The sequence below is a fragment of the Lonchura striata genome, chromosome Z (assembly GCF_046129695.1).
Source record: "Lonchura striata isolate bLonStr1 chromosome Z, bLonStr1.mat, whole genome shotgun sequence".
In the NCBI taxonomy this organism is placed as follows: domain Eukaryota; kingdom Metazoa; phylum Chordata; class Aves; order Passeriformes; family Estrildidae; genus Lonchura; species Lonchura striata.
Window position 1 is genome coordinate 8,786,974 of NC_134642.1, and position 14,117 is coordinate 8,801,090.

Genomic DNA, 14,117 nt, shown 5'->3' on the forward strand with positions numbered 1-14,117 from the left:
TAAAACTTCTTTTAACATACACATAATATTAATCTCTTAATTGTGAGAATCAACCATTGCATTACCCATTTATAACATAGAGCAATTTGGTTGCAAAGGAAAACAGGTATGTAGCAGTTTTGGTTAGTATTATCTCTAGTTATATAAAAACAAGGAAGCATTGCAATATTAAAATGCAACATCACCCAAGGACATGCACAAAGGAAAAGAAAGAACAAGAGTGTGAAGAAAAAAACAAAACAAAACAAAAAATGGACAGCACAAGAGTGTGAAGCTCTCACCACCCGTAGGCCCTTCACCAAGACTTGGCTGCTGAGCAATCTCAGTCAAAGTGGTGGTTTCAGAATTGATTTTTTGGGTCCTGAGAGAAGTACCAAAAAACTGGTGGGGAAAAATCCCTAGGAAAATCTGCTGAACACAAAATCTATTTGGTTTATAGTCAGGTTCAGGTGGCTATGCCCTAGGTATCAGGTGCCTAGGTAGCTCCTCCAGGGCAGGGAGCTTCATGTAATTTTGTGGATCACTGGACACTTTGGGTACCTTGACACCTCCAGAGAAAAAACAATTGCCCAAGACAACATGGACATCCAAGGCAACACAGTTGCCTTGGCAGGGCAGTTGAGTCAATTACAGCCCATCAGCCATATGACCCTCAGGCCACATATGAAGGTCCCTGGTACTTGGGGAGGTGTGGGTTGGGGTGGTGAGACAGGATGGAGGGGAGGGGAAAGTAAGGGGAGAGGCAGGGGAGATGGGGGTTTGGTGGTTTGTGCAAGGGAGGACAGCTTAGCATGGCAAGAGGCCCTATCCTATCTCCACAGGATTATTTCCTATCTCACTTATAGCCTATCAGTCACTCTCTTTTATCACATCAGATGTTAGCTACTACACAGTCAAAAGCTCAACTCTTCCATCTTCAAGCTGGGCTTCAACAAAGCTCCCTGGTCTCCACAAATGGGGAGAATTTTGAGTCATTATCCAGTGGCCTCAGTCCAGTGCAGTCTCCCACAGAGAGGCAGTAGCAACCCTCAGAGCATATCCCTGCTGTGGGTGGTCACAAGGACACAAAGGATGACACAGCCACATCCAAGCGTTGAGCATTGCCCCAGAAAGTGCACGCCTGGCCCAGCTGTCCCACAGAGCAGCATCCAGCTCAGGCCAGCAGCATCACACACACCAATGCTGGCCATACACCACATCTACCACTCCTTGGGAAGAGTCCTCAGTGCCATCCAGCTCCTTGGCATTAAGACCCTGTTCAGGTAATTTAATTCCATGAACTACAAAAAATGGGTTAAAATACATAAACCTTGCAGGTATCTAAGCTGAGATAAAGTACAATTTTAAGTTTCAGAGAGTATTTTTTATTATCTCTTAGCAGGTGACTAGCTACTGCTAAACATAAGAATTACCTCAGAAAACTACCTATAAAGTTTCTAGTATTTTTTAAAAGTAGAAATAGCTAACTTAGAAGTCTACAAACCCAATGACTAATTAGAATTATTTTCCCCAGGATGACCTATCTTCACTTACCAACACTTTCAGCTGATATATCAAGTCACTCAAGTTCATTGTATTTTTACAACTCTTTATCATTTTGATTAAACTGAATAGCATTCTCCAATAAACTCTATATATTTGCTATTAATGAGCCCTCCAGATAGCTTAAAAATATTGCTAAGAATACTCTAAAAGGCAAAGAGCACAGAACTGGGAGGAACCGTACTAGTAAAGTCTCTTCATAAACTGAGTATTTATTTCTTTGCTTTGTTTTCACTTATTCGGATAACCAGCTCCTTATAAGGACTATATATGCAGCTCAGCATGTGAACAAAACTGTTCTAACTTTAAATTCTGTATGCAACAAGGACATAAATTAGTGGTCTGCTGAGCCCAAATCAATAGCCATTACAGTTGATCATTTGATAGTGGTTTGTATATGAAGTGGATTAAATACTTCACCGATATATGCAAATATTTTAATGGTGAAATTTTCAAAATACAATGATGAATTAAAGTAATACATTTTACATGAACCTCATTTGGTAGACAGGTTTTGGGCTGATACATCAAACTTATAAATTCATATATTTCTGACTGAGGAATCTGTTTGAATTCAAAAAGTTCACATTCCTTGGAAGCCTGTTAATTAAAAAAAAGCAAAACAAACCAACAACAAAACCCAACACTGAAAACGGTACAGTATGAAGTCCCTTGCCTTTCAAGTCATTAGAAAAATGGTTAAGTCTTGAAAAAATATGACTATATTTCATGGTGACTATTTTTGAAAAAATGAAACGTTTTGTAAGAACTTATAGGCTACTAGAACAAAAAAAAAAAGTGGAAAGCAAGCATGAAATTCTACATACAATTGGCTTGGGCAGGCAAGGAAGTGTAAAGAATATATATTGATTTACTAATCCCTATCTAATAGGATATAATTAATTTAGGAATTAGAATTCCCATTCTAATAGGAATAAATAATTTTGTGCTTCCATTTAGCTCACAATAGCTTGTTACTGGCTGGATGAGCTGGGGGTGTTCAGCCTGGAAGAAAAGGAGGCTCAGGGGTGACCTGATCACTCTCTACAACCACCTGAAAGGAGGGTGTAGCCAGGTGGGGGTCGGCTTTGTTATAAATGAAAATTTGTCCAGCCAAATTAATATGAAAAAATAAAATATTTATTTGCAATCAAATTCTATCTAGCCAGCCACAAGGAAAGAACAGAGCTGAGCCTGGGGTCAGCCCTGGGTGTGCAACAAGGAGTCAGCCTCAGCAGAGGTTTCCCCTATACCCACACACCTCCATCCTGGCACAAGCGGTTTTTATAGGGAAAATTCTGCCTGAGGCCAAGATTTCAGCAATCAGTGTTTTCTTCCATTCAGACTCCATATGTTAATAAAATTTTCTTTTTTTGGTGATGAAGAAGAACAATTCAGTGTCAGGAGTTGGTGAATCCCTTGATGAAGTTTACGGGAACACTGCATTCACATGTATCTGCCCGAGGATTTTTATGATATCCATCTCAGGTTGTTCATGCGATGATCAGTGCCTGGGGCCCATGTATCTCTCCAGACATGGCCCATCCCTGGCCGAGCCGCATCCTTTTACGTGTACATCGGGTTCTAACATACACCAGGTTTCGCCTGCGAGGGTGGGAGGGACTCCTAATACAAACGTGTGCACTCCAACAAATATTCAGTATCGCATATATCATATTAGAAATGGCGCAAATTAATATCTACTACACATAACAGCCTCTTTTCCAGGCAGCCGGTGACAGGTTAAGAGGACACAGGGAGAGGTTTAGGTTGGACATTAGGAAGAATTCTTCCCAGAAAGGGTGGGTGGACATTGGGATGGGCGGCCCAGGGAAGGGATGGAGTCACGGGCGCTGGAGGGGTTTAAGGGAGGACCCGACACCGGGTGAGGAGGCGGTGTTCGGCCGTGGGCGGGACTGGGCGCCCTCAGAAGCCCTTCCCACCGCAGGGACGGCGGCTCCCGGGGGGAAGCGAGCCCGCCCCGGGGGCGGGCGGGGCCGGCGGCCGGGCGGGCCCGGCGGAGGCGGCGCTGCAGCCGCCGGCCGGCCCGGCCGCTCCGGGCGGGGCCGTGGTGGCAGCGGCATGAGCCCCGAGCCGGAGCCGGAGCCGCCTCCAGCCCGGCGCGGGCCGGCGAAGGAGCAGGACGCGGAGCCGCCGCCGCCGCAGCCGCCGTGGGAGGGCGGCGGCGGCGCCAGGTGTGGCGGCTGGATCATGCTGGGGAAGAGGGGCGGCCTGGCGGCGGGCGGCCGCGGCGCGGTGAGTGCGCGGACCCTGCCGGCCCCGAGCGCGGCCGGGCGCTGCGGGCCGGGCCCCCGGGGCGGCTCCCCCTCGGCTGCCCGCCTCCTGCGGCACCTCTCCGGCGTGCGGCGGGTTCTTCGCCTCGGCCCTGCCCTGCCTCGCCCTGCCCGTCCCTGGCAGCCCCGATCATTCCTCGCGGGCTGGTCCTGGGCGGAGTAACCTCAGTAATGGCAGCTGTGAGCAGGTGGTTGTAAATAAGTTTTCTTTTAAAATATGTGAATGCGAGGTGCCAGGAAGGTAAAACTTAAGTTTTCCTTTGGAGCTCTTGGAGGTGCTCAGTGTTGAACCTAACCCACGGGATTACCTATGCAGTTCTTACAAGTGGCTCTGCTTTCTGTTTCGTTTCTTCACACCAAGCACTGAGATCTGCAAGGAAAGGAGCTGGAATGCAGTGAGAGTGATCCATGTAAAAGTTGTGTTTGTAAATGTGGTAGCCGTGCCTAAAATTGCTTTCTGAATAAAAAGGCTTAAGCCTTTCTGTCAGTATGTCAGTGTGCTCACAAGGTGCCTTAAAGCCAGATCAGAGATCACATCCCTTGAGCTTTCTGCAGTACATGGCAGGTGACTTGTTTCTGGCAGGATGGTACTGGTTGGGGCTATATAACTCATCCTGTTTTTTTGGAGTTAACCCAGTGGTCATGATGAAGAACCCAGGGGAAGGTGCAAAGGAATAAAACAGGTGATCCTGGCACTAACCGTTTTTAAAGGGGTTTTAACAGTTTTTGCAGGTGCAAAACAAGGCAGTGCCTCTATCATGCCAAATATTTTTCAGCAAGTTGAAATCACAACTTGCAATTGTGATTTTTTTTGTGTGTCTGAATTGCAAGCTGCTAGTGACTTCTCTTGAGGTATGTTTATGTTGATGTGTACCTGAATAATTTAGTGTTAGTTTACTCACAAATTTGGGTGTGCTGAAAGCTTTGCATATGCCAGAAGTTATAAAACAGTGCTAGGTTTGGGTCAGGGAGCCACCATCTCCTTTGTTTGTTGCCTGTCATCCCACAGATAAGTATCTCTTGCTATCAGAGAGAAGATGGTGGGCTGTTTTATGTGAAGGTGAAGAAGTATTTTTAGCTGTTATATTTAGTACATTAACAGCGTAGCAGTAATGTGATATCATGGCTAGAACTGAAGAATATTAAAAAAAAGTCTTGAAACCATCTGTTTGATGCACATAAATTCTTTCTACCTTACTTGTATTTGATGAACATTTCAAGGTACTTTTAGTAGACGATTAATGCAGATAAAATATAGAAAAATGTTGTTCTGTGGAATTCATTAGTAAAATAATTTATTTTATGTAAGTTAATTCCAAAATGACTGCTTCACTCTTCTTATAGTGTATCACTTCTGTATTTGAGTCTTTCAGTTGTCTTTTAGAAATGGCTATACCCTTCAAAAAGCAGGTTGGACTCTTCAAAAAGTGCAGCTGGTGTCTGCTCTATGGTAGAATTGCTGTTCAGATTTGTGTACAGTATCTCTGTTAAAGCGTCGAGTGTATTTGGAATGCAGTAACCCAATCTGAAGTCAGACTACAAAAATATCTCTGAAAGAGTTTTGAAAAGTTAATGTGTTAGTTAAGAAAGAAAATGTTTCTGTTTTATCAGCTCAGAAGATTGGTGAAAGAAACAGACGATTGATCTCACTATATAGAAGAAAAATAGTTGAATTTTTTGATACATGAACAGAGGCTAGGAAATGAAAGATACAGGTAGGGAAATTTAAAAAGAAATCAAATAACTTATTTCTTTCTTTGATTTTGAAAAGTAATTAAATCCATAACTGACAAAAACATTAGCCCATGTTTTTATTAATGGATGGAATGTCTGATAAAGTTGGATTAAGTGTTAAAAAATGCTTTTCAGTACTTAATATATGCTCTTCTATAAGTTTGAAAATTTAGCTTCAAAATGACATAAATTTTTAATTTTGTAAAATGATCTGAGATTTGTTTTTTTGAGTGTATTTTTTGTCCTTTCCTCTTAGTTGTGCCTTTGGAGGACTTTGTGATCCTCTAAAGCAACTTGTAGAAGACAGACTGCATGGGGCTCTAGCCTTATCTCAGTAGTGCTGTTATATCATGTTCCTGACTGAACAGTCTGTTTTGTAATTGCACTTCCTGCAACTCCCTGTGATTCTCACATGGTTGTCATATTGCTACAAGACTCTCTGCCTAGACTTCATTGAAAGAGCTTATTCACAATAAAATATGAGGGGCTAGATTGTGGTTTAGGTGTAGTTGCAGAGATCTGTTTGATTTTGGTGGGAGTGCATCCCTGGCATTTGGAAGAGGAAGCTTGCTGCTTGGACTGCTGCTGAAGAAATAAATGCAGAAATGAAATTTTTGTGAGCTGCTTCTTTGGTCTCTGAAGAATGTCTTTTCCTTTTTAATTTTTACTCATTCTTCACATCAGTAAGACAAAGTGGAAGAGTATGACCAAGTCTGTCAGGTTGTGCAAGGCTTTCTTTTATCCCTCCAGCTTAGGTGAGAATGCTGAATGCATTGGCTTCACTGAATCAAAGAGCTGAAATACAAATGCTGAACAAATGACTTCATATGAATTGAGTTACTGCCTCAAAATTAATAAGAACAATAATATGTTTAACTAAATTCCAATGGAATGAAATAATTTTTCTTGGCTGTATTGCTGTGATTTCAGTGAGCCTCAGAAATTGAAGTAAATTATGCCATGGGACATTTTGTTAGCTCTTGTGCAATATTGTTACATCTGAATTGGGAATGCTGGTAGTATAAAGCTTAGCATGGCATTCAGAATAATGGCGCTACGCACTTCATTTCTGTGCAACCTATTGTCAGTAAAATGTCACACTAAGGAAACTTTTCAGCAAAAGAGTGTCATACTTCTTAAAATAAAGTGCTTTTGTAGGAGAAGTCCTAAATAGGGTATGAAAAGAAAGTTACACGTATGTACTTCTTTGAGAATTAATCAGATGTTAGTTTCATGTTCTTGGACACTGCAGAATGCCTCAGCTATTATGAAGCCCAAGACCTTTATATATTTTGAAAAGATAATATAAAAATTCTGAACTGTGTATCTCGGAAGCTTGACAGCCTTTATTATTTAAATTTTATATTGGTTTACACAGTGAAGCACAACTGGTGTGTACCCAAAGAATTACATGTTCTTGCCCTTAATGTTAGCATTTTTCTTTATTATACTCCATAAAAAATACAGCACAGTAAAACTAAGGCAGCATGATTTAATGTTACGAGACTTTACTGAAACAGGTCTGAATTCAGTGAGCTTGTTTCTTAAATTTCTTGCTTATAGAATTTAAATTGTATTGCTGGTGGTTAAAAACATAGTTAATTTGTCAGTTTGGATGTTAAGTCCTTTGTGGAGCACTGTTTTCTCCCACACAGGTTATTTTTACTGTTAAATCTGAATAATTAGAGATGAACATTCTCAAGACTTTTAGTGTCATTCTAAATCTTGCCATCTTGTTAGATTGACATCATGAATTGTTACTAGGAATGTTTAGCTGTTCTATTTAAAAGCAAATCACTCTGTTTTATATTTTTGCTGAGAGGGCACTTCTGCTGTTACAAGTCTACTGTTACTGATGCTTTGGGTTCTATCAGTGTGGATGATGTTGCATTCCAAGAGAAGCACTGTTGGCTAGATCAGTAAAAACTTAAATTATTAAGTCATACTTATGTAATTGGTTATGAAGATCCAAACCTAGCCTGCTGGACAAGGAGTTTGACTAACCATCTGGAGTGTGGAGAAGCATGTGCATTAACTAAGCAGCCAGGGCTTTTTAGAGGAATTTCTCATTGTTGTGCATATTTCTAAGTTTTACAAAGAAAACTTAAGCAGATAAATTGACTTCCAACTTGCTGTAGTGTAATATACTGGTTATATGTTATTTCTGTACGAAGTATTTTATATAAGCAATGAGATACTGTCTAGAATGGAGCTTTCAGAATGTGGCAAGATGTATGGCAATTGTTTACTTGGGTGGTCTTCCTGCCTCAGTGGCCTCAGCCATGAAGACTGAACCAGAAATGGTCTTCATGCTTTATGTGCCTTAGAAGATTCTTGCTTCTAAACTTACCCAGTCTAAACTAAAACAGGAGTGTGTTCCCAGCAGGAAATACAGTATGGCAATTTTAGAGCTTAAGAATAGATTGTGTAAAGTTGCAGTTATTTTCTTGTATGTTAGTTATAAGGAGGTAGTGGCAAATTTTTTTAACACCCTTCATCTCACTCCCAGTTCAATGAAACCCATTTGTATCATTCTGCAAATATGTTAATTGCAGTTTGGAGGTAGCTGCTTCAGCACTCCTCCATAGCTTTGGTAGTGTTCTTTTTCTTTCTGTGGGTCTCTTGTGCTTCTGTAAAATAGATTATTCAAGAATGAATATTGCTTAAAGCTCCTGAACAAAACAGTCATGAGATAAGAGGAGAATCTTTACATAGAGCTAATAAAAATGGTCAGAACTTCAGAAGAAGAGGATTAGCTAGGCAGGCACATCACATGATAATGCAATAGTATAGTGATAATCTATTTCCTAACAGAGAAAGTTCTTTTGAATATGTGTTAGTAAGCCACTGCTGAATGCTAGACTAATTTCTTTAATTGAACTCTTTTTTCCAGGATCACATTCCTATGTTGTAATCATCCTATCTGTGGAATTAAAATTGTTTCTTCTTGTTTGCATTGCTTAAATTAATATGCATTAATTTCAGTCTGCCATTTCATTTGTTATATGTACTCCACAAACTTTTGTTGTTCTTTACCATTGCCCTATAACTCTTCCAAAGTGAGCTGCATTTTGTTATCAATGAACTTTGTCACTTCACTTTCATCCTTTTTTACAGCTTACTTCTGAATGTGTTGAACAACATAGGTGCTAGGACAGACCATTAGGAGTCATCTGGTAATGCTGCTGTGCTGTATGAACAGATTGCAGTGGGCTTATTTTTTTTCAATTTCTTTTTTTTTGGTATGTTTTGGGATATTTTGTGATTTGGGTTTTTGTTTGTTTGTTTGTTTTCTCTGTGTTTGTGAGGGTTTGTTTGCATGTTTGTTTGCTTTCCTTTTCAATTCCTGTGAAAAGTTTACTTAAGAGCTTTTAATGAGCATCTTTGGGTATGTTTACTGAATTTTCAGAAGGCTTATTGATGTGATTTGCCTTATCTATATATGTGCTTTTGAGAACTCCAGGAGCTTTTTAAGGCACAATTTCTCTTTGCAAAATCTTCACAAGCTTTTCATTTTGAATTAATTGTTGTTCTGATACTCCAGACCTGTGCAATATTATTTTGCCTAGCTTTCTGTTGAGAAAGTGTGTCATGATCTTCCAGTCCAGACACAGATCTGTTGAAGGTGTTTGTTTTGCAACTGAAATACAAGTTTGGAGAATGTATAATCTGAATTAACTATGATTTATTTTGCAGCTCACAAAGCATACCTAAAATGCTGTACTGGATTGGAAAGCACTTTCATTTGTGTTCTATGTATTTTTGCACTGAATTTTTGCCTGCTCCAGCAAACAGAGTATTTGTGGTGAACAGTTGGAATTAAGATGGATCCAAAATGCTTCTATTTGAAAATTAAAGAAAATAGTCACTAGAAAGAGACAAACATACAATATCCCCAGAAAAAATACCTGGGTAATATGTGTGGAAGAAAGAGAATCCATCATGAAGTGAGATGGACTGGGGGCATAATACTTGTGCCAGAATGAGGCAAAATGATTGAATAGTCTTGTAGTGAGACATACCAGGAAAAGTTTGCATTTGAAATGGTTGTACTTTGGGAGAAACTATTGAAATAGTAATGAAGAAAACTGTGTAAAGGGAATGAATTTTAAATTTGTCATGAAATTCAAGCTCTGAATGATTCATACATGAAAGCATGTTTCTTGGAGTGTTTTACTGATTCTGTTATTTCAGTTTTTTTTTTCCTTGAAAATACCAGAGTTGACATAGGGAACTGCATTGCAGGTTGTAGTATAAAAAATGAGTATTTGAATGAGTTAGTTAATTTTTGTAGGGGAAATGTAGGGGAAAAGGCACTTACAAAAAAAGTAATTAAACGTATACTAACTCATTTGAATGTTGTTTTACATATTGTTGGACAGTGGGTGCTCTTTGCAAAGGTATGTCTGTACTGCAAGCAGAACAAGCAACTAGCAGACTCTTCTGAGAGACCTTGGTGCCTGGTAGGAAGGAATTTCCCAGGATATGGTGTAGGGGGAAAAAAGCAAGTTCCTGTGGTTTGTCAATTCAGAAGTTCAGTTTGAGTTTGGTTCTTATCTGCCTGAAAGATAATAGGATTCTATGACTGCAAAGGTACTTCAGGGAGATACCTTCCTCTTCAGGACAGGATCAGCTGTGTGGCCTGAGCAGGTTCCCCAAGTCTTTTCCAGGTTGATATTGAAACAAACCCTTCATGTCCAGCTCTGCTGCTTCACCCTTATGGGAGGAAAGAAAGCCTGCTGTATTTATCCAATTGAATATTTCATTTAATTCACCTAGTGGAATGTGTGGCTCTCATCAGAATAGAAAAAAATGAAAATATGCTCAGGAGGACTTAAGGATTTAACAGTAAGAAGTGATTTTATTCTCAAAAAAACATATTTCTTTAGAGAAATAAACAGCTAGACATTCTTGAAATTGATGTTACGGTGCTTTTGCAGGCATTCAAACAATTTTTATTACATTACGGATTTGAATTAACAGATAAATATTATCTAAAAACTGTATGAATAATAAATACTGCCTGTTCTTGGTTTGCTCTGCAAATCTGGACTGGCTATGAGATTGCATTTTGCTGCAGAGTATTTTAGGGTGAATTGTATTAGCTGTTCTTCAGAATGTCTTAGATGAGGTATTGTTACTAATACTAGTAACAATTGTTTCCATCCTCCTTTTCTATGAGAAATTATTACCAGCTGGATTTATCATTTTGACATCCTTTCATGGATTTATTAATGTTCAACAGCTGTTTCACTTTGAAAAAAAAAATTGTACTGCCTCCCAGCAGTTATCCCAGTTTCCTTCAAATTAACTTTAGGATTTATTCTGATTCCAAGAAAGGAGAAGAAAAAAAAAGATTTTTTAGAATTGAGCAGTGAAAGGAGGCATTGAAGGAGCAAAAGTGCAAAACTGGAGAAATAACAGATGTTTTGTTGGAACTTTTAAGACTTCAGATTTTACAATGATGGCCTTAAATTTGTATTGTTAAGTATTTGAGATTAAGTAATGTTTTGCTCATTAGTGATTGTGCAAGTATAAAACCTTGACAAACAGCTGCATTTGAAGGTTGTTAAAATGTTCATACATAGTTTCTCAGCCCACACACAATTCTATGACATTAAGGTAATCCATGTGAGTAGCAAATAAGCCCTTAACAATTTTAAGGCTTTCCTGAGGGCACTTAAAACACTTCAAATTTTGAGGGCAGTGCATGAGGCAAGCAACTTGTATGTTGACCATATCTGTACTATTTCTGAAATACTTTGAAAAATTTTTTAATCATAAGGAATTCAGCAGGTTATTCCAATATTTCTTATTCCAAATGCCTTAATGTCCTTGTGTTTCAAGGTTTACAACCATTTTTTGCATATTCAAAGTTCTTTGTGTAAATTGCTTGGAGTTTTGTCGCAGAGTATTTTCTCAATGCAGAAATGAACCTTGCCCAATAGTTCTGATACAGCTTTCTGGAAAAGGCACACGTGAAGTATTTTTAGAAAACACTTTGATTTTGAACCAAATAAAGAATTTTAGTTGTTTTTTTTTTTTTTTTAATCTGTGGACCAGGCTATGTACATGATCAATCATAAACTATTTTGGTTTCTTAAAAAAGAAGATGATGCTTGATTAAAAATTGAAAGTTTCTGTGATAGAATTTTTGGGAACTACAGTAAAGATGAACATTCAGAAGTAACTGTCTTCATCAGTTCATTTGATAATGTCAGTAAACTTTCCTGGTTTCATGATCTTAGTTTTCCCAATACAGCCCTTAGCACGAGATTTTTAATTAATCTAGGGATTGGAACACAGTAAAGAAAACTGAAAGAAAATAATCAACTACAGTCAATGTGGATCATAGACTGGTAGTGCTAGTATATTTGATGTAGAATGCTTGTCTTATTTTTAACAGGTACATGTTCCTTTCAAGATCTGAATTTTAGTTTTCCAGGTCATGGCTTGAATCCAAAAGGCTGTGGTGTTTTCTGTTTTTTGAATAGGTCAGTGCAGCTAACTGTAAGCTGCATGATACTGCCAGAAATGATTTGCTGACTGTTTTAATCGTCATTGTCGTCTTTGTGTGTGTACATCATCTTTCTGTTAAACCATATAAATCTCAGATCAAATTTATGTGTATTAAAAATACTATTAAAAAACTCCAAACACTCCAAAACTTCATTTTTCATGGCATTAGAATTGTTTGCTAAATGCAGACCCAGGATATATGAAGCAACAACATACTTAGTGATATAAAGTTGTGAGGGAAGTAAAGTAGAGTCAGAAGAAGGTCTGTCCCTTTCCTACTCTACTGCAAAATTTGCTTTTTTCAGAAGAAACTGCTGTGGAAGGAGTCTTCAGAGTTCAGTGTATTTAGTGTTAAGTGCTAGTGTGACTGTCAGACATCTTGGCAAAAAAGTATTCATAAAATTGTTATCCTATCACCTTATATAGGAATACTTACAGTCATCTTAAATGAGGAGGACTTTTTTTAAACTCCCATAGTCTTTGGAATCTTTGCTATTTAGAAATTAAAAATTGCATGTTAATAATGCTTGAAAGTTATTAGCCTTCCAGAGCTAATCTTTAATCTGTGATATTATATTGTTTCCCAGGAGAAAGAGAATTGTTTTCTTCAAATCTTCATGCTTGGAAGCAAGCTGCAATGTAGAAAATAAAATTTTACTAGATAGAATACACTGCTGCTGCAGGTTTTGATAAACTGATCTAAAAATTCATACAGATTTACTGTTCAAACAATAGGAATTTCTTCACAGTTTTTATTATAGATAGGTTAAATGAATCTTGTACTGCAAGCATTTTCAAAACATTGGTGATTTCTACCAATTTGGGCAAAAGTTTTTGAGTTTTTGAGCAGGGGAGAAACACCGAAGGTGTCTGTACTCTACCTTCTTCATAGGTTGTCTTGACTTTTTTTGTGTTCATTAGGAGGTCCTGAGTTTCATGCTCGTTCTGGTGTCCGCTTGCTGAAATGAGTCAGGTTGATATTTATCACTAGATAGTGTCCCTTTGACTGAATTCTGCATTATTAAATTGCACTCATCTGTTGGAGTGAAATGATCTTGGATTGGCTGGAAACACTGAAAAACAGTCTTCTGCAGGACAGTTGCTAGGAGAAAATCAAAGAGTCATTTTGGAACACAAAACCTATGTAAAACAGTTACTATGCCAAGGTGTAGTCAGAAATGAAAACATCACAGAATGCTTTTGCTTGGAAGGAACTTCAAAGATCATCTAATTCAAACCCCTCCACCAGAGGAGAAGATTCTACCCACTAGATAAGTTGCTCAGAGCCCCATCCATCTAGTCTTTAACACTTCCAAGTATGAAATGTCCACAACTTGATGCAGTGCCTTACTATTTGTTGAGTGAAGAATTTCTTCCTAATACCTAATCTAAATTTCTCATTTTTTCATTTAAAACCATCCCCCCTTCTATCATATTCTGCCCAAGTAAAAAGTCACTGTTCCTTTTTTGAGTCACTCTTATTCAAAAGACCCCTTCAAGCAATGAGAGGCCACAGAGGTCTCTCTGGAGCCTCTTCTCTTTCTTTTCTCTTCTCTCTTCTCCTCTCTTTCTCTCCTCTCTCTTTCTCTTTCTCTCCTCTCTCTTTCTCTTTCTCTCCTCTCTCTTTCTCTTTCTCTCCTCTCTTTCTCTTTCTCTTTCTCTCCTCTCTTTCTCTTTCTCTTTCTCTCTTCTCTTTCTCTTTCTCTCTTCTCTTTCTCTTTCTCTCCTCTCTTTCTCTCCTCTCTTTCTCTCCTCTCTTTCTCTCTCCTCTCTTTCTCTCTCCTCTCTTTCTCTCTCCTCTCTTTCTCTCTCCTCTCTTTCTCTCTCCTCTCTTTCTCTCTCCTCTCTTTCTCTTTCTCTCCTCTCTTTCTCTTTCTTTTTCTCTCCTCTCTTTCTCTTTTCTCTTTCTCTTTCTCTCCTCTCTTTCTCTTTCCTCTTTCTCTTTCTCTCCTCTTTCTCTCTCTCCTCTCTTTCTCTCTCTCCTCTCTTTCTCTCTCTCCTCTCTTTCTCTCTCTCCTCTCTTTCTCT

At 38.8% G+C, this 14,117-nt stretch overlaps 1 protein-coding gene across 1 annotated transcript in view; it reads left to right on the forward strand.

Annotated features, from left to right (window-relative positions):
- The first annotated feature begins 3,686 nt into the window (after nt 1-3,686).
- The window catches only part of SLC71A2 (solute carrier family 71 member 2), a 29,295-nt gene continuing 18,864 nt past the window's right edge, over nt 3,687-14,117 (forward strand). Inside the window, exon 1 of the mRNA XM_021541483.3 lies at nt 3,687-3,798. Within this exon, the coding sequence (XP_021397158.2) occupies nt 3,754-3,798 (45 nt within the window). The 5' untranslated portion in view covers nt 3,687-3,753. The remainder of the gene's footprint in view (nt 3,799-14,117) is intronic.